Raw genomic sequence first — 19,831 nt, 5'->3', positions numbered from 1 at the left:
AACTTGTATGGCACGTGGTTTAACAGACTACAGACCATACAGCACATCAGTTTGAAGCTCTGGATACTGGGACAAATTTCTGATGCACCTCTGTCTTCGAAAAATAAAGAAGGATGAAATTCAAAACATTAGAAAATGAAAGTGAGGCTTCAGAATAAGCCAAAAAAGCAAAAACCAAACTTTGGCTCAAACACCTTTGTGATTTTGGGTGAGTTTGATTGATCAAGTCCTATGAAAACCATCAATTCATCTTATGATCAAAATTTCATAAAATGAGGCCTGGATGAAATAGCATGAAACAGAGCAAACATTCCTTTGGTCACAAGGTTCTCCTGTCTGGTGACCTGATTGAACAATAGACCTAAGTAATTTACTTAGTCCAAAGGACAGGGATGTCTGAGACAGTTTTATTTCATTTTCATGTCAAGGCAAGTGCAGCCTACTACCTTTTCATTCATTTTGATTTTCTAGTAGTGTCCTGTTTTTGCACCATGGATAATCAAAAATGAGGGAAATGGGGCACGAAACATTTGGGATAAGATGCAACTGGGAAGGTTAATGTTAGTCATTGAGAAAAACCTTGGAGCCATCCAGAAATTTGGGAGTTAGAGTTGGGAATGAAGGGTTTAAAGGAAAACAGCGACCTCTTTTACTCCACTTTCATCACGTTAGATACCGTTGTAACAAAACCATGACTGTGGGAGTAGACACAGTGGGCATCAAAGATTGTTTTTAAAAATAAAAAAAAAAGATTAACAAAAGAAAGACAAAAAGAGGAGGACGAGGAGGAACGGAGAGGAGTGGAGTTGGGGATACAAGCACAAGCGCCATGGCAACACATAGAAAGAGGAAGAAAAGAGTTACCCATAAGTAGCCGCCGTTTCACCCGCTTGTCCACATCAGCTACTGACGTGGCATTGAACTCAGAGCTCTCAATTGCAGCCTCATCTTTCTCTAAAACACAAGTGACAAGGGGACAAACAGTGAGCAGCAGGTTAATGAGAAGCCCAAATGACCAGACCTTCAGCCCCTCTTGGCGTTTGAGCAAAAAAACCAAAGCCAAGAAGCAAGAAGCGATGAAGAAGCGCCAAAATCCCTGTTAGAGTGTTAATTCCCAAACAAATGATAAATCCCCAGAGCAAACAAAAGAACAAAACAAAATAAATGAAAATGATCAGTATCAGTGTGTAGCTTACAAAATGAAGCGGTAGATAGGCAAGTAGGTAGGGGAGGGGAAGGGAGGAGGTTCAAGGGCTTACATATGAAAAAAGTTTAAAAAAAAAGATAGGGAGAATTGTGGGGTTTGGGGGATGGAGCGGGATTGGGGTGGGTTTTAATTCTGATGTTGACGTTGCTGTTGCAGTTTCTATCTTCCATATCAAACAGCCACACTTTGTCAGCAATGATTCCCTTGACACTAAAGAGAGGGAGGGAGGATACAGGTCTGACATTTCCAAGATAAGCTGCCTTAAATGTGGCCACAGAGACAATAGTGAGGAAAAAGGGGCAATGGTGATGACAAGAAAGAGGAAAAATGATGATGCAGAGGGGCAAAAGGTCAGACAGCAGAAGGTAGGCACTCGATGAAGGGAGCAATGAAAGGATGATCGAGAGAGAATAATGAACGGAATAGGAAAAGAGAGCTATAGAGAGAGAGAGAGGGATGAAAGAGTACAGAAACAGTCCCATCGTAGCCCACAATGGGAGAGGTATATGAAGGAAGGAGGGGTGCACACACTGAGAGATGGGGTTTGAAAGAGGAGTGTAAGGAGGGCATGCAGAAGAATAAAAAAAAGCAGGGGTAGTCTGGGGGCAGCGCTGGTTGCCTGTTTGTCTATGGAACACATCACAACTGGCTTTAACAGTCAACGCTGGAAAAGTTCCCAAAGCTGGGCAGCGGGGGTGGAGGGGCTGAGGGGTGCAGGGAGAAAGGTGCCGGTGGTGATGGGCGATGGTTGTAGAAGGGAGTGAGATCGCTGTTAAGATGGCATGCATGTTGTGTTGAGGATGGTGGGTTTGATGGTGGGGTTAGGAGCGGGAGGCGGCCTTTCACCAGGCCTGAATCATTAGGACCTGAATGGCTCTCTGTGAATGGACGCCACTTGCCGCAATAGGACTTGGCTTTGATGTACACACACTGTCCTATGGGATGGTAATTAATGTCCCTTCCATTCCCCAACCCAGACTTGCTACCGTTTTCTCTCAGACGCTTGATGGACAAAGTGGAGGACTCTGAAGTACACTCAGGGATGAATGGAGGCTTTCTGGTGCTAGCTAACGGCTGAAATGTGGCTGTATGTGAATGTGTGTGAGTGTGATTGTTGAATCAAATGCTTGTGCATACCGGTATGCATGCTTTTGAGCGTCTGCTTGCTCGAGTGTGTGAAAAAATCTGTCAGAGAGGGAGATAAAATGCTAGTGTTTGTGTGTGTAAGGAGTAGATGTGCAAGACAGGTCGAGAAGGGGTGGGAAGAATCCCACTTGCTCCCAAAGAGTCTATGGGGCTAAGAGGTGGTCGGAGGCCCACGGAGAGGGGAGTGTTTTAGAGAGCCAGACCTACACAGGACGAGGAGGGGGAAGAGTTAAACCATTCTACACTACTACAGCTACGAGGAGAATGGTAAAAATCAATGCACTGGAAGGAAACAGAAGGTCACTATAAACAACAACCACAATAAAAATGTACTGCAATTCAAAAAGGGAAAACAAAAGAAAAAAAAAACAGAAATAAAAGGAAAACCATACAAATGCAGTGCAGGCTCTCCCATGCAGCTGGACAAGAAGGCAAAACAGACAGACGAACAGAAAAGTTAGTGAGACCGTGGCAGACAAACGGATGATATGTGGCACAAGCAAGTGGACACATGCAGAAGAAACGGCAGGATATAAGAGCGAAGAATTTCTTGACTCTCTATTAAGGAGTATGGAGCAGGAAAGTGGGCTGATGGATGGGGATGTTGGCGGGTTTTTTGGCTTTCGACGTGTCGGTTGTTTTTGTTTTGGGATTTGTGAGGAGGTGGAAGATGAGAAGGTGGTCAGAGAGCTGGAGGAGGAGGTTAGGATTGCTTTTGTGGGAGCTTTACCTAAGATCAGGCTGCAATTGAGATGTCTGTTTTTAACCACCGAGTCTGACACGTGACCCCCCCACCCCCGACCCCCCCTCCCTCCCTCCCGACCCAGAGTCACTCTTTCCTCTTGTGCACTGAGGATTGATCCACCTGATTTGGTTTTAACAGGGATGCTCAGACAAGACAGGCAATCAGGTACTATCACCAGAAAGCAGGAGGAGGAGGAGGACAAGGGAGGAGGAAGGAGGAGCAGCGCTATATAGAAAGGGTAAAAGAGAGGGTGGGGAGAGTCAAAGGCAGGCCCCTGGAGCAGTTGGGACACTCAGACCACAAATACAGAGGTCCCTTCTCTCGTCAAAGTATGGAGAGAGACGGAGGGGGGGACAGAGAGAGAGAAAGGACATAAGTCGTTGGGAAAGAAGGGAGAGGAGGGCTCCCGCTCGCTCTCAATTTGCCTCCTCTTCCGAGCCTTTCGTGGACGGTGTGTTTCACTTCTTCAGAGCAGCTGAAAAAAAAGGGCGTTATCAGCAGTGAAAACTTGGTGCTGCCGAAAAGCAGCACTGCATTCTGCTCAAGTGGTGAGAGACAGCTAGATAGAGAGTGAGAGAGTGAGAGAGAGAGAGAGAGAGAGAGAGAGAGATTTTTCCAGTGTTTGAGCACAGCAGGAAGGACAGCACATCAACATGACATCAGATAATTGCGTGTCCGTGGGTGTGATCAACAGCGTTGTTATCACTCACAAACATTTCTCAGTTTACTTTCAGGAATGTGAAATCTTTATGTTTCTGATAGTTGTGCAAGTGGTTCTGATCTTACCAGTTAATCACACATTGTTTTGTTTGGTTTTAACCACATGGAAAAGTTTACTTTTTTGTTTTTATTTTATTTGGTTCTTGATGGTTTACACTGCTAAAATACAAATGAATCCGAACCTGTAAACCAAAGTCACGTGGGCTCCCAAGCACTTCATTAATTCGACAGAGATTTGATGACTTGTCATTCTGCCAGCTTAGAGATTCTGGCAGCAGGGGAGTTGAAACTAATTCTGATTCCAAACTCTGAACTTCAGTGATTACTGCTTCAGGGATTTCTGCCTAGAATGAATTCTGGTGTTTGTATCAATTCTGAATACTTGAGGAAACAGCCAAATGTGACATCAGTCCAGACTGTGGTTTGGTCTCGGTTCATTTTGTCACGCTGAACTTTCCGAGTTTGAGGAACTGCTTACTATCAGATGTCAACCTCCATCTCATTATTACTATTAATCCTGTTTTTTTTTTTTTTAGAGGTTTTTCTCTAACTGAACTGGATTTGATCCTTACTCCCAACAAACCACAAGTTTTGGTGCCACCTGAATTCAAAGGCTTTTGTACTCGAATAACCAGATGAACCAAACTGAAGGAGAGCTGTTACCTCAGAGTTCAAATGAGCTGTCTGCATACACTCTATAGACAAAAGTATTCGGACAGGGGCTGCTTTTCAGGGGTTTGTCAAGGCTCCTTACTTCCAGTGAAGGGAAATCTTAATTCTTCAGACATTTTGGACAATGCTATGCTTCCAACTTTGTGGCAACAGTTTGATGAAGGTCTGTTTCTATACCAGCATGACTGTGCCCCAGTGCACAAAGCAAAGTCCATAAAGACATGGCTGGATGAGTTTGGTGTGGAAGACCTTGACTGGACTGCACAGAACCCTGATCTCAACCCCATCCAGCACCCTTCAGATGAACTGGAACAGAGACTGTGAGCCAGGCCTTTTGGTCCAACATCAGTGCCTGACCTCACAAATTCTCTGCTGCATGAATGGGCGAAAAATCCCACAGAAACACTCCAATGTTGTAGAAAGCCTTCCCAGAAGAGTGGAAGCTGTTACAGATGTAAAGGGGGGACCAACTCCATATTAATGCCTATGTATTTAGAATGCGGAATAATGGTCAGTTGTCCCAATACTTTTGTCTATATAGTATAAGTTAGTATACAGTGTAGGTGTTTTGGACAAGCCAGCTCAGCCAGAATCACTCATGTTAATACAGTTGTTGTTATCAACAGAGCCAACTATTGCTACCTGAACATTTTAGATTTACATTTTGTGATAAGTTTGTGTGCAGTGTATTCATTCATAACTTCAAATAAATGAATCCAACACCTAAGAGAAAGAAACAATACTGTACTGTACAAAACTGTACAAAACCCTTTTAGACTGTGCATGACCTGACTTTATTGTTAACTTAGTACTGCACTGCATGGAAACATTTTTGCAGCTAAGTAACGTGCGACTGCTAATTACATTAGTTTGACCGAAGCAATTTCTATCATTGGTGTGCATGAACAAATTATTAATTAAAGGGAAAAACTAAACCTGTTATTTTCCAGATTTCTGACGTAAATTACAGCACTGATGCCCCTCCATCAACACACAGAAGTTTGTTGACAGTGTAAATATGGAGACTGACTAAAGTGTTAGCTTGAAGGTGAAAGATGATTTTATTATTGAACCGTCATTTCAGGATTTGGGTGTGTGGGTATGTGTGGGTGAGGCTCAGCCCCGCCCCTGGCCATGTTCAAACAGACACAGACCACCAGCTCAAAAAGTCACTGGCAGGCTAAGGATTTTATACGTAGCAACATCATCATCAGAAACTTTAATAAATTTGAGGGTACAAATTAAAAAGGTGTGCACAAATTATCAATACCTTATCAATTACAGGCCCTATGCTCAAATTACAACCAGTGTGACTGGAACAAGATGTGATAGGCTGGCTACGACAGCTAAAAAGTGGTGATGAAAATTGCCTTGGAGCAACTTCAAACTATTTCTTACAGGGAGGAGGTGGAGAAAACAGGGCTATGAATAACTCCCCTTACCTGCAGTGCCTTATCCATCCTCCACTGATTAGAAAAATAGCAAGATGAAAATGTATATCCTCTACGCCAGAGCCAGGATGTGGAGGCATGCTTCTGTTGACAGTCAGATACAAATGGCCTGTTTGGGCAGAGAGAGCAGCCTGCTTGCTCGCTGGCCGGGTTCACTGACTTGCCTGGGTTTTGACGTGATGAATGGGTTTTTCAGAGTCAGAGTGGGAGATGTGTCAGTCATTCATTTTCCACCAGTCAACCCAGTAATTTCTCTAATACTTAAAACATATCACTGCTCATTCCTTGGCCCTGACATTTTACTACTGTGACACTCCTTCCAAGACTCACTATGGACATTATCATACTGTCTGTCTGAGACACTGATGCTTAGGTGGCTCAGGAGACGGAGACTCAGAAGACAAATTAATTTTCAACTATGTACAATTGAATCTACTTATTACCCTGCTGCGGCTTGATTCTCTAACAGGAAGTGTTGCCTCTTTGGTGGACATTAAAAGGAATCTTCTGTTGACTCAGTGGTTTAGAGAAACATAAGATGTATTTTTAAGATTTTTAAGGCAGTCAAAAATGATATGTTAAAGAAAATGATATGTTATTTTATTTCTTTAATTTTAAATTTTTAAAAAAGCAGCACAGTAACAATTTCATATACCCGCCAGCCACCATTTATGGGGCTTTTTGCCATAAACTGGATCGCTGTGGATGTGTTGAAATCTGAGTTGAGACAGTTGTACCATGCTAGCAGTCCGACTGATGCAGCCTGAGAGACTCACCTCAGGGCAAGAATCAAACTCGCTCAGTCTTTAAAGTAGCCGCTAGGTTGACTCAGATGCAGGATATGGTGTGGATGCATCCGGGTGACAGCTTTCATAAATTAGGCATTGACTGAAGAAGGTCTCATCCTTAATGTTTTTCACTGTCAGCATTTCTTATCAGCAACGGGGCTACAATGAAACCTGAGTCTCACCCCTTTCATTACTGACAGTGAGGAGTGATGAAATATATAAATCAGGATACAGCTGGATGTGGACATGTGCTGTTTCTCTCTTTGTGCGAGCAGCCCCCTGTCTCTTTTGTGTTCAGCAGGGTGTTTAAATACGATGAGGCCGGGGGGAAGGGAAGAAGATACTTGGGGAGCTGGGAGATGATCTATCTGCCAACTCGCCAGCTCCCCACTGCCCCGCTTGCTCATTTTGTTACTTTTCTTCTTTTAAATCATCTGTGCTACAGTGAAACTGTCCAGGTCCTTCTTTCATGCAACAGATGTTACGGTCAAACAGCTGTGAGGGCTCCAGGGCATGTTTCCGTGTGTGAATCGGAAAGCCATATTGGTAGTCACTCACCGATGCAGGTCTTGCTGTCTGAGTGCAGGGCGTACTTCTGGTGGCAGCCACACACTGGTCCTGTATCCGTGTCATCACATGTGTGCTGGCAGCCGCCGTTTCCATAGTTACACGTTACTGAGGACAACACACACACATGTACAGGGATCTTACTCCTGGGTTGTATATTATATGTAACACAATGCTGATGACATTTTAAACGTGCACTAATTTGTTTTTCAGCTACAATAATGATATGGGAGGACAGCTCAGCCGAATGGATCAGAGAGGAGCACCAGAGATTTTTATCCTGCGCAGTAACAGAGAAGCGAAATAATGCCCGATTGAATATATGACAGGTGGGGTGCAAGAGAAAGAAAGAAGGGAAGTACAGGAAAAAGGGAGAGTTAGTAGAGGGAGAACCAGGAGAGAAAGGAGCTGAGGAAGAGGGAAAGAGTAAAATGTGGCCGAGAGGTATAAGAAAGAGGAAATGTAAAAAGACAACGAGAGGGATAGTTGGAAATAATAGAGAAATAACCAACAATGTTCCCAGTGTTTTTGCAAAAGAAGCAAGATTTATTCTATTTACAGTAAATGTTCTATTGTTTGTAACATTACTAGAATTCCTTCCACCAATGTTCTAATAAATTACCCAGATACCCTTAATATTTAGCTCTTGAGAAAGGTTTTATGCCTTAAAAAGAAACAGTCCTGAGTTAACTGTATGTCAATTCCAGTGAGTCTTCCAAATTAAACAGCAAAGTAACAGAATAAAATTGCCGTTTTCTGATCTTTCACTTATGGTCAAGTTTTGGTTTAGGTTTATCCACAAAAGGGCTTGGTTAGGGTAAGGTCATGGATTAGGATGACTACTTTGTTAAGGTCGGGGGACCTTTTCAGTTTTGGGGGAATTGTTCCTTTAATGAGGTTCCTGACTTCTAGGAAAACTTCCAGAGGTCAACAGAGGAGAGTGAGACAACAGGGGGAGATGGAAAGAGAAAACGTTTCTTTGTCTGAATTCTTTCTTGAAAAAAGAAAAAAAAAGAAATGAGAAAGAATGCGAACAACACAAGGGTTGAGAAAAGATGTGGAGGACTGAGAAAGAGAATGCACTTGCGGAAGAGAGATAAAGAGAGGGTGGGAGATGGAAAGAGAGAGGGAGGTTTCAACTTTACTTCCTTGGCCCTAAAACAGCCAACTAAGTAGTACTTTTCACAGGCCACAAACTCTGGAAATTGAGTTTGCCATAATAAACAGGACTCATTTGTCAAATACTAACTATGTGAGATGCAATGAGTCCAATATTTTTATTTTCTTCAAATTTCTCTAATCTTCATAGTTCTTGGGGTGAAAAAGAAAAGCAAGCACAAGTACACTTGGTGGACTCTTCAGGAGCTTTTCATAAACTTTGCACTTCCCTAATCTGGATAATTTTTGGATCTTTTAGTGACTCAGAAAAGACAGAAGACAAAAAAAATATATATGGTAAAAAGAAATAAAAAGGAGCACAGATGAAGCAGAGAGCGAAGGATCTGGAAGACAGAACAAGGAAAAAATGGAGGAGTGTGTGCAGGCCTTGTAGACATAACTACCATTTCTTTCATCACTCGTTTACTACCGTTCTGTGCCGCCATGCTCAACAGGCCGGCACAGCGCTGGGTCCCTTGCCTCTAATGAAATATTACCACAGCGGGGGATGCATTAGAACCTTTCGGAGGCTTTCACAATCTTTACACTCTCACTGTCTAAGAGGAGAACAAGATGTGTTGCCAAACAAAGTGTAACTAAAAGCTTATCCCCCCCTTCAAAAACAGCAGCTCTAAAATTCCATGGCTGCAGGCACTCGGTGTGAAGAGTGAGAAACAAGGAGGGTGGAGGGGCGAGCGAGATGGGGGGGTGCGTGAATTCTCTCTACTGAATCCTTCAGCACCTTCAGCTTGGCCTGAAACGCTTAACTGATTTTGGTATTAAATGTCCACCCTCATATTTTACCGCTGAAGGCCTACTGGAACTTGTCCATCATTGCTATTACAGATGTTTATTACAGGAATAGTTAAGATCCTTCATCACACCAGTATGTAACCTCAATAAAATCAACTCAATGAAACAAAGTTTTAATACCTTACTGCCATGTGGACTGTAAAATGAAGTGACAATTCAATTGACTTAAAGATTAACAGATGAAGGAAAGTGTTATGCAGAATGCATTTGACTACATGTGGAATTTTAAGACCTCCTATGTTCGTGAGCTGTTCACTGATTGTCACTGTTGATCCAAAACCACAGTCACTTCCTGGGCTGTGTGTGTGTGGGTGTGTGTGTCAGTGTGGGCATGTGGGGTAGCGCTGAGGTCAGGTGTGATACGTACATGTGCAGTCTTTCTGGTTTTTGGCCAGCTCAAAGCCAGGACGGCACTCGCACGACACCCCGCCTTTGCCTGGAGCCTCTCTGCAGATGTGGGCGCAGCCATGGTCCTTGTTCATGCAGTTCATCCCATCTGTGCAGGGGACAGAGACCGAGGAACAGACAGACTTTAACAAAGTAGTGGAACTCAAGAATTCAAGTCATCATCATGTCCACTGGCACACTTGTGTTATAAAAAGTAGAAAGAAAGCCCCTGAAAAACGTGGCTTTTATCAAATGAAGTTTGGTAACAAATTAAGAAAGTCCTGACTTATTAAGATCTGAACACAAAAATGCTGCCTCATCATCATTGTGTGGGTGTGGTTTGATCACATTTGACAGACAAATACCGAAGAATGCAATAATTTCAAATGGTGGTTCAAGTCCTGATTGGTGCAGGGACGTACAGGAAACACTTTCTATATTAGCCCCACCAATTTCAAATCAGTAAAACAAATCTCTCACTTCAAACAACACACTACGTGTGTCCCGTAGGGAACGTAGGACATCCTGCCTACTGTGGCCATATTTTTCAGCTCACCGTTTATCTGTCCAGTCCACAGCAGCATTCTCATAGTGGTTTTTTGGGGGGCAGTAAAATGATTCTAAAAACCAACCAACACACTACCTGCTCAAGACAGGAGCCACACAGATTGGAGACTAGCTGCCGAACACAGTGAAGCAGTACGCTGTGTCTGTGTCCACCAAGATCGTCGGTCCACCACTTTGACTGTCAGCAACTACTGGATGGATTTCCATATTTATTTCTACATATGCGGCAGCACGGTGGTGCAGTGGTTAGCACTGTCGCCTCATAGCAAGAGGGTTCCAGTTTTGAATCCCGGTCTGGGCCCTTCTATGTGGATTTTGCATGTTCTCCCTGTGCCTGCGTGGGTTTTCTCCGGGTACTCCGGCTTCCTCCCACAATACCAAAAACATGCACATTAGGTTAATTGGCTACTCTAAATTGCCCCTAGGTGTGAGTGTGAGAGTGTGTGGTTGTCTGTCTTTGTGTGTTGGCCCTGCGATTGACTGGCGACCAGTCCAGGGTGAACCCCGCCTCTCGCCCGTAGTCAGCTGGGATAGGCTCCAGCTCCCCTGTGACCCTGACGGATAAGCGGTATAGAAAATGGATGGATGGACGGATGGATTTCTACATATGTTCATGGTTGGAGTCTGACTTTGGGAAGTCCCTAATTTTACCTCTTGAATCCAGCTGGGGGTGAAACTTTAAACTTTACTATACACATCAACAAGTCTCTGGGTCAACCATCATTTTGTCAGCTGAATCAACGCACTTCTTTTTTTGTTGCACAGAGAGCAACTCGGGATAACGGAATGGCGATACACCTTAAAAACAAGAGTTGCTCTCATGAAATCACCTAGTTACAAAATGTTCTGTGATGAAATAGAGAGGGTTGATGGAAACAGATACAGGGGGACTCGTTTCTGTTCTCTGTCCCAAACTCTCTTGGCCCCCGGCTGAGTATTACTGACGTAGGTGAAACTAACGGCCACAGAGGATTTTATTGCTGAACAATGACCAGATCTGCGTGGAAACATATTTTCACACAACAGACAATCAATTAAGGCATTAAAACAAGACCTCCACGTGTAAAACAAGAGGTCTGACATGTAAGCTGTCTAAACTCTGGACTGTGTTATAACTAGGTGAGGGAGCAAATAATATATTTCTGATAATCACAGATTCGTTAAAAATATAAAACATCTATAAAACAAGACAAAGCTGGAACCACGGGAAAGTGAGAAATTCCAGTATAAATAATCCCAGCGGAGGACAACCTCAGGAGACAGTGAGGAGACTTGTAACGGAGGATATGTGGTTTCTCCGGTGTCTGTGACAGCAAGCACAAGCCAAAGCCATATTGCCAAAAGCCAGTTTTTTACGCATTCTGAAATCCCACTTTCTTGCACACTAAAATCCAGACACATTTCCTGTTCGTCATCAGCAACGATTAAGCCCTGAGCCTTAATTTATGACTTTGCACAGCCTCATATTCTCAGCTGTCACTGATCCGAGGCTTCTTCTTGTCAGCACTGACACAGCTGGTCATTCCTCCTTCTCCTCATCTTCCGATCCCTCCATCTCTTCATTCCTTCACCCTGGCTTGTTTGATCTCCTATCCTGGTGATTTACAGAGCGCGCTGTGGCAATAATATCTGAAATAGGTCAGTGTGTAAATCTTCATCAGCAGGGAAAAAAGACGGGGGAGGAAGCAAGGAGGCGGAGGAAGGAGGGCCAGTGATCTCAAGAGAGGCGAGTAAGGAGCCAGCCAAAGATATTACTGAGCTCTGGGAAGAACTGGAAAAGTTTGGGAGTGTGCGGATGTCATGGCACAATCAGTCTTCAAGAAGTCTTCACTCACTAGAGGGTTACTTTGTGTATTGTGTGTGTTTACGGCTAAGGTTTAGCTTAGCTGATACTTTCCATCACACCAAAATGAGCTAGATACCAAGATACAAGATCTTTTTTTTTTTTTTTTTTTTCTTGGTTCTCAGTCTTCTTTGTCAAAGTTTCCTGAGGTTCACATGTGTGACTGGGCAGCATCCATTGGTGAAGATGTGAGGTAAAGCAATAATATAAATAAAATAAAGTGCAGTACAAGAGCTCTTGCTCTACAACTCTGACATTTCCACCGTTGTCTTCCTGCAAAAACTCGCCTCTCGTGAGATTTCAGAGCAAGATTTCAAAGTGGGACAAAGTGGGCGTTTCTGGCTACATATTTCAATAATGTTGTCAGAGTACAATCTTTGACGGTCAGATTTACCACAAAGGGTTGCACTGCAACCAACAAGTTCTGCAACCAGCAAGTTCTCTACCAGTTCAAACCGTCAGGCAAGAATGAATCCTGAATCAGTTAGCTGTCTTGACTGCACCGTAGGTGACATGGACATCCTCAAAAATTTAGTCCAACACGTTACAGCATCTACAGAAACATGGCATGGGGACAACAAGCACTCTGATTGTTCAGCTTGAACTGCTTGTACTTTCTTCTTATCTTCCAATGCTGTTGGGCATTATTGGTAATGAGGCAAGGTACAGAAAGTCATAAAAAGACTCAGTTATCTTTCCAAACATTTTAAACATCTAGCAAAGATCACCACTTCAGACCTTTGGCTCCAGCATAGCAATAGTGTCCTAAACAATAGGAAATTTCACACAATCCTCGCCAATAAAAATTGATATGTAACATATTTGGAGTTTCATATTTGATATAAATACCATCATTTTTCATTGCAACAAAATGTTGGTGACCAAATCACTCCAGTAGCCAGCACTGCAAGTGCTGCCGCAACAGAATAAAGTCAAACAGTTATAACACCGTCTCACTTTAAAACCTAGATAATTAATCCTTGGTCATATTATTCCCAGCATTCAGATAATGTTGGCTTTGATGCAGATTGGAATCAAAATGCTAATTAAAGTGTTCCAAATGTTTTCCGTTGTTAAATTTAGAGCACTTTGCAGCCATTGCGAAGATATGTGTTCTCCGAGTGCTTTTCTTGACCTTGCGCATGAAGATGCTCTTCAAACAGATTTAAGCCACAGTAAGTAAAAAGCATTTAATGCTCAAAAAATGAAATGTGAAACCTCAAACTGGTAACCAAAGTTTTCAAAAGGAAACACTGTCAGATAAGTGATTAACTTGCATCCTCAGGATGTGCATTAGTGTGGTAGCACTCACCACACTTCATCTGGATTTGGTTCAAAGACACACCCCTTCTGCGGTCACCATGGTGAATAATGTCCCTTCGTGGGGCCCAGGAGTGTTTCAAGTACCTCATTAGGGTGCCATTCCCCCTAGAGAGTCCCTTTCACAAACAAAAAGTCCTTTCTAAAATGCTGCCATTCTGGCTGTCCACTCCCAACAGAACCATTCCATCAAAGTCCAGTATCAAAGCAGCCAAAGGAAATTGTGCATTGACATGCTTAACAAAAGATCAAACAAAATCTGATACAATTCAGACAGTATATTTCAGTTTACATTAAATGGGCAGGTACTGATGCAAAGCCAAATTTGGACCCTGACCAATCCAAAAAACCAGCAGCACAATGAAGCCCAGGAGTTTCAAAAAAACAAAACAAAACAAAAAAACCACCATTTAACAGCTGCCAAAGCATGCTTTGACCCTGTTTGAACATTAAACTCATAAGAAAGCAGAGTTTCTACAATCAATTTAAACCCGGGAGAAGTTAAATAAACTGAGGCAGAGGGAGAAGGTGGATGCAGGCCTGGGACTCAGCACAATCGAGCCTAAAACAACAAACAGAGCGGCGGCCACGAACTGTGGCCTCTCACCGTGTCCGATATGACGAAGCCTGCAGCTCACTGACACGTTTACCTGTCAGACCTGACTAACACACATGGGTCCCTGGCTGCATATTCATCCAGGTCTGATGTCGAGCTCTGTTTAGCTCAATGCCAGCGCCGGCCTGCTGATACAGGGACACTCAGTCCACACAGACACAGCCAAACAGAAATAAAGCAAATATAAAAGTTGCTGTCAAGTGATGTAAGGATGCTACATCAATGTAATTTATTATCACACAATTTCTTCACTGAGGGACATTTTGTAAAGAGAATGCTGACTATTTGGGTGAGTAGATTATTTTAAAGACATAAACAGCAAAACATACAATAGAAACACTAAGAACAGTTCACTGTGTGTGTGTGTGTTTCAGCAGTGTCACTCATAAAAAAAAGTTTATGTGTGACATTTTGTAATGGTGCGATTGAGATGTTCACAGTCAATTTGCAAAAATGTGAAATTCTTGAATTTATTACGGCGGACGTGATGTTCTACAGAACGGCACCTATAGGACCATGGTGTGACTCCGACTATGATCCGACTCGATTCTAATTCCTGGGGGTCTGATTCAATTCAGAGTCGATTTTTGATTCAAAGAAGATTCTTCTTCTTTCAATCAATGGAAAAGGGGCCACATTTTTCAGTCTCTTGCTTTAGTATACTGTTTGCCAATCCATTCACCGGTGTCCACCGAAATACAACAAATGCAATAAAGAGAAATGATTCCCAGATTTTTTACTTCAGAAAGTAGCCAATGCATCAATTTTAAAGCATTTGACAGTTGTATGAGAGGCCTCACTGTGGTGTTTTAACATTAGTGCTGTTTATTCAGCAGCCTGCACTGTTTGATCAGGAGGAAACCCATTGTTGTACCCATGGCTGTTTGATACCGCAAATCGTTGCTCTGCTCTGTTAACATTAATGTTGGAAAGATGAAGTAGATAATATTCACAATAAACTTGACGTTCTTCTATCATGTATGATTATGCAGTGATTAATTTTTTTTCAAAATTGCTTGCAGCTGCTGCCTTTTTTGAAGATGAATTACAAGGTAATTTTAGCATGGAGGTTGTTCAGGTGCTGCACTGCCTTTTTTGTTCCATCAATATGAAGTTATCAACTAACGTTTGGAAAACCAATTTTTGACATTTGTGAATTGATTACGAACAGACAAGAATTAAGATTCTTATGTAAAACTTCTTTTCCCCACTCTCCCACCCCTCTTCTGCCAACCTCTCAACATTTCTGCTACCTTAGGAAAGTTCATTTAGCATTTGCTCTGGCAGATGTGTTTGTCCTTCCTTTGTTTGTGACAGGCCAATCACAATCCTTTATATAATCGTCCCTAATATTGTAATAAAGTCCAATGTATCAAACCCGTGTTTGATACATTGGACTTTATTACAGTTGTTCATTTTGATATGACGTTTGAGCATGAGTACCTCAGCACTCCACCAAATTCTGTTTCTAAATAAATTTTAGAAGAGAGAACCCAGGTGCTGAATCTTCACTTGCTAGTAGTTGTTGTGTTGAGTTGACAATATTATAACAACACCAATACAATGACTAGCTGTAATTCATATTAGTCTTTGTATTACTGTTAGTAGTAGCTAGCTAGTTTCCCTAAACTACAACTCAGTGGGAGCTAACAAGTGTTTCACATTGTGTATGTTCTGGTGACACATGTTTCCCTGCTGTGATTGGTTGTAGGTCTATCCAACTGTGTCCAGAGTCATTTTGGTCAGCATCTGTTGATAACCCCCTTTGGACATGAGAAATGAACTGTGAAATTCCAAATTAATATGCATTTGCAAATTGGCCCGTTGTTGCCAGGTTACAGGTTAATATTGCGTAGCATGATAAATCGTCTGTGTGAATTAATTTGAATCAATTGAACTGAAATCAGAGAATGCCCAAAATGAATGGGAACCCCTGGGTGGTGGAGTTAAGTCTCCAGTTGGGTGCCAATAACCACTGCAGAAGAGGGCAGCAGTAAAACTTTAAGTCACATGCTTCATTTAGATTATTATTTACTATCTGTTTCCCTTGCATTTTGCCCTTTTTTAATTTTTATCAACGCCAACCTTTCCGCCTCTGCCTGACTTAAAAACTGTTTTGCGATATTTTGAGATTTGAGATATTATCAGATTCTCTCAAATCTCTTTTAATTTTCTGCATTTACAGGTTGGTCAGTTCTAACAGTGATTCTCTCATTGGCAATGAAAATGTAGAGAGGAGGTAGATGTTCCTCTGTTCTCTCTGTTTAGACTGGGGAGGTCAGCAGGTTTACAGCTACTGAAGCTCCTGCTCTCACTGGGAGCCCCAGCAGGTCCAGATATAACACTGAGACATGTCTTCATGGCCCACTAAGAGCCCTCAGGACACAATCTGTCTCTCACACAGTCTCTCCTCTGTCTCTTTTATTATGCTCTGTCTGTCTTTCTCTTTCACTCTCCCTGCCTTTCTTTATTCATCTCTCCACACATCTCTCTCTCTCCCTCTCTCTCTCTCTCTCTCTCTTTCTCTCTCTTCCTCTCTCAGGAGCCCTGACTCCAGATGAGGTCCAAGCATATCACAGCCATGTTATTACAACCTAACTCATGCAGTGTTACACCCCAAAGCCCCCAAAGTCTGACTGGCAGAGTATAACAGGAGACAGAAAAAAAAAGGAGGAATCAAGTAAAAGACAGAGGCGGAGAGAGGGAGAAAAACTTAAGGAGAGGAATGTGGAAGAGAGGGGAAAGACAGACAGAGAGATGGATAATTTAGAGCCTCACAGTCGCTCTCCTCCCGGTTTCCTCTGAGGCTGATGAGGAATGAGGTGATGCTGAACGCCAGTCTTACAACCTGATCTCCTCACCAGGGAGAAAGAGATATTTCACAGTTTCAGTCAACCGTGAGGAAAATATGATTTTAATTTTTGAACATGTCGTAATATCCAAAATGTGACTAATTTGAAGCAACTATACAAATACTTACAATAGAAATAATGGCATGATATCAAGCCATTTTAAAAAAAATTAGAGCACACATCGTGTTGTCTTTACCCACTGAAACTGTCTTAAGTAAATACGGTAGTTAGCGACAAATAGCGACAGACACTAAAATGACAATACAGACCAGTAATAATAGCATAAACATGTCAGTTTTCCTTTCTACATACATTAATATACTTGTACGTGTTTGTTTATGCACGCCCACTAATGACCATGTGCATGCCTGTCTGTGTCCACACGCGTGTGCACGTATTACCAATGTTTGTGCTGCAGGCACTACTGTACTGCTACTAAAAAGAGCTCTTTTAAACAAACTTCAAGCTCCATATCAAACAGTGCTGTTACAGAAAAGACTGCTGCAGAGAGTAGCTGTGTGTGACTGTGTCGGCCTTACTTTCATTTAGTGCACAATATGTAATTTCAGCCATTAGTGTTCTATCAAAAAGGCAAAAGGAGCAGACTGATGATTTAGTGAAACAGCTTGGGATCATGGGAGTTGTTGTCTTCATTTCATGTGTTTGTGCGTTACGTGCTAAAAGTTTGAAAAGTCTTACATTTCACACTTAAATAAATGTTGGAGTGAAAATCTCAGTGGACAGGAAAAAAAAGAAAAAAATCCTCCTTTACCGTCTCTCCCCCCCCCTCCACTTTTCCATCCATGCTCTTGTAAATGCCACTTTAATTGAAATCTGTCAAGCGCTGGCTGTGCGTCTCTCTCCCTGCTCTGCTCACACCACGGTCCTATAGGTGCCGAGCCATGAATTTCAATGAGAGCTTTTCTTCGACTGGCTGCATTCAACTCCTTTAAATAAGGACTGTGCCTTTCTAATAACCCAGCCCAATCTCTTCGTCAAACACAGAGAGGAAGAGATTGGGCTGGGTTAAGGAGTGCACACACACACACACACACACACCACTTTCCCCTCATTCATTTGCTTTCTCTTTCTGTATCTCCCTCCAACTTTACCTATAGCACAGTACATGCACTGAGAATTTTAACATCAATATCTCAAATTTAATTTCAATACATAATAACAGTAACAAGCATGAAACCCAGCCTTTGGGTTTGGACTAGTCGCACTACAACACCAAACAGACAGCAGGTCCTTTTCTTCCAGAGCAATCACAACTAAAGCTTGGTAGTGAACGGTTGTGAAGCCTGTAAGAAAAAAATAGTGTTTATCTTCCACTTCAGTGAATTGAAAAAGAAAATGAACACACCCCGGAGCAATAACACAGAGAGGGGACGAGTAGCAAAATCCCCTTTGTGACTGAAAGCAAAAGGGTGTATGGGAAATGTGGTCTTCATTTAGAGAAACATTAACAACCACTAGATGCTAACAAAACTGTCTTGACACTTCTTTCCTCTATTTACAGTAAAGATCACACGGAACAGCTGGTTGAACAACCTGGAAATCAGAGTTGAGGGTTTTTCAAGGATTTTAAAATTATTCCTAAGGAATAATTCACTCTTTTCCCCACGATTTTAAACATAGAAGAACATTTTTTTTCCTGCTCTCGTTCCCTTATATTCTCTACAACCGTGGAGCAAATATTTCTCGTTAAACAACATATTTAGGTGTAAAAAAGATTATATTCAAGGTGGGAAAAAACACAAGGCCATACAGAATCATTTGATCCTCTGTTTTTCAGCACATCCTCTTCTTCTCACAGTTTTACAAGCCAGCGGTTATGTGGATGTGTCTGCTCATCTTTATAGAGTTAACCTGAGGTTATTACTGTATGCTTTGGCATGTAACAAAATATCCTTTGAGGCATTCTGGTGGCTTGGAGAACCGCAGCATTGCTTGTGGACATTCAGTTTCGACATTAAGGCCAACTTCTTCTTCTTCTTCTCAACCAATTTAACAGCAATCTGCAATCAGTCCTACTGCCATGGCTCAAGATTCAGGTCTGTTTGATTAAGCCACTTGTTGAATTGTCTGCTAAGTTTGCATTCACAGATTCTGCACTTTGCTTTGTTCACATATTATATAACGTGACACAATTGCAACTAGGTCTCTTCGTACTCATATAACATATGCAGCGAAGACTTTAAAGGGATATAATAAAATGCAATAAATGTACTTCTTGAAGAAATGGAAGTCATCACTACATTGACATCTATACCGTTAGCATAGTTTCAAGGTGGACATCCAGCATCAGTGTCACCGATTGAGTAACTGACCAAATGTGAATGTATCTGGTCAAATGTTTCACCTTTCATCTAAAATGTCATCACTGCATCATTTTATTCGATTAGACATATGTGTGAAACTTATTAGGCATAATTTGCACATGAATTCTTGACTTATGTCTAAAGTCTTAATATTGAGTTGGGATGAATGGACAAATGGACAGACAACAACATGCTCACAGTACTGACATTAGTATGCAAGTGTTAGCTAAATGCTAACATTAGCTGATGTTTAGCACGAATAATGTTTATAATACTCACTATCTTGGTTTTAGTATAGGGCTTTTATATCTGGAAGTTACTGTAAACAAATATTGTTACTGGTTCTATTCAACCCTAATCCTGAGTAAAACATTGATCATAAGTAATGCCCTGCCCCGTCATCTTGTTTCAAAACTACACACAACACACCAAGAAGAAACAGCACCTTTGCATAGAGTCTTTTCAGATTCAAGAACCATTCACCAAAAGCCACAGTACATGTAGCTGCTGGATACAAATCAAACCTGAATGGACTTGAAAGAATGATTTTCTTGCAGTGCCTGCTTGCAATGTCAGCAATCCAAAATAACATTATTTGGACAAAAAGATTAAAGGCAACCAAACTGTGATGGATAACTATCTAAAGCAAGTTTCA

At 42.0% G+C, this 19,831-nt stretch overlaps 1 protein-coding gene across 6 annotated transcripts in view; it reads right to left on the bottom strand.

Moving 5' to 3' along the window:
• scube1 (signal peptide, CUB domain, EGF-like 1) overlaps positions 1-19,831 on the bottom strand; it is a 104,053-nt gene that overhangs the window by 35,868 nt on the left and 48,354 nt on the right. For 4 of the 6 annotated variants that reach the window (XM_046378523.1, XM_046378528.1, XM_046378527.1 and 1 more), the window contains 3 exons: positions 9,635-9,763; positions 7,288-7,404; positions 865-954 (listed from right to left, as the gene is read on the bottom strand). In XM_046378523.1, coding sequence (XP_046234479.1) covers positions 865-954; positions 7,288-7,404; positions 9,635-9,763 — 336 coding nt within the window. The remainder of the gene's footprint in view (positions 1-864; positions 955-7,287; positions 7,405-9,634; positions 9,764-19,831) is intronic. The other 2 variants (XM_046378524.1, XM_046378526.1) reach the window with 1 other exon arrangement.

The sequence above is a fragment of the Scatophagus argus genome, chromosome 22 (assembly GCF_020382885.2).
Source record: "Scatophagus argus isolate fScaArg1 chromosome 22, fScaArg1.pri, whole genome shotgun sequence".
Taxonomy (NCBI): Eukaryota; Metazoa; Chordata; class Actinopteri; family Scatophagidae; genus Scatophagus; species Scatophagus argus.
Note: the sequence above shows the minus strand (reverse complement) of the source record. Positions and strands in the feature narration are given on the sequence as shown.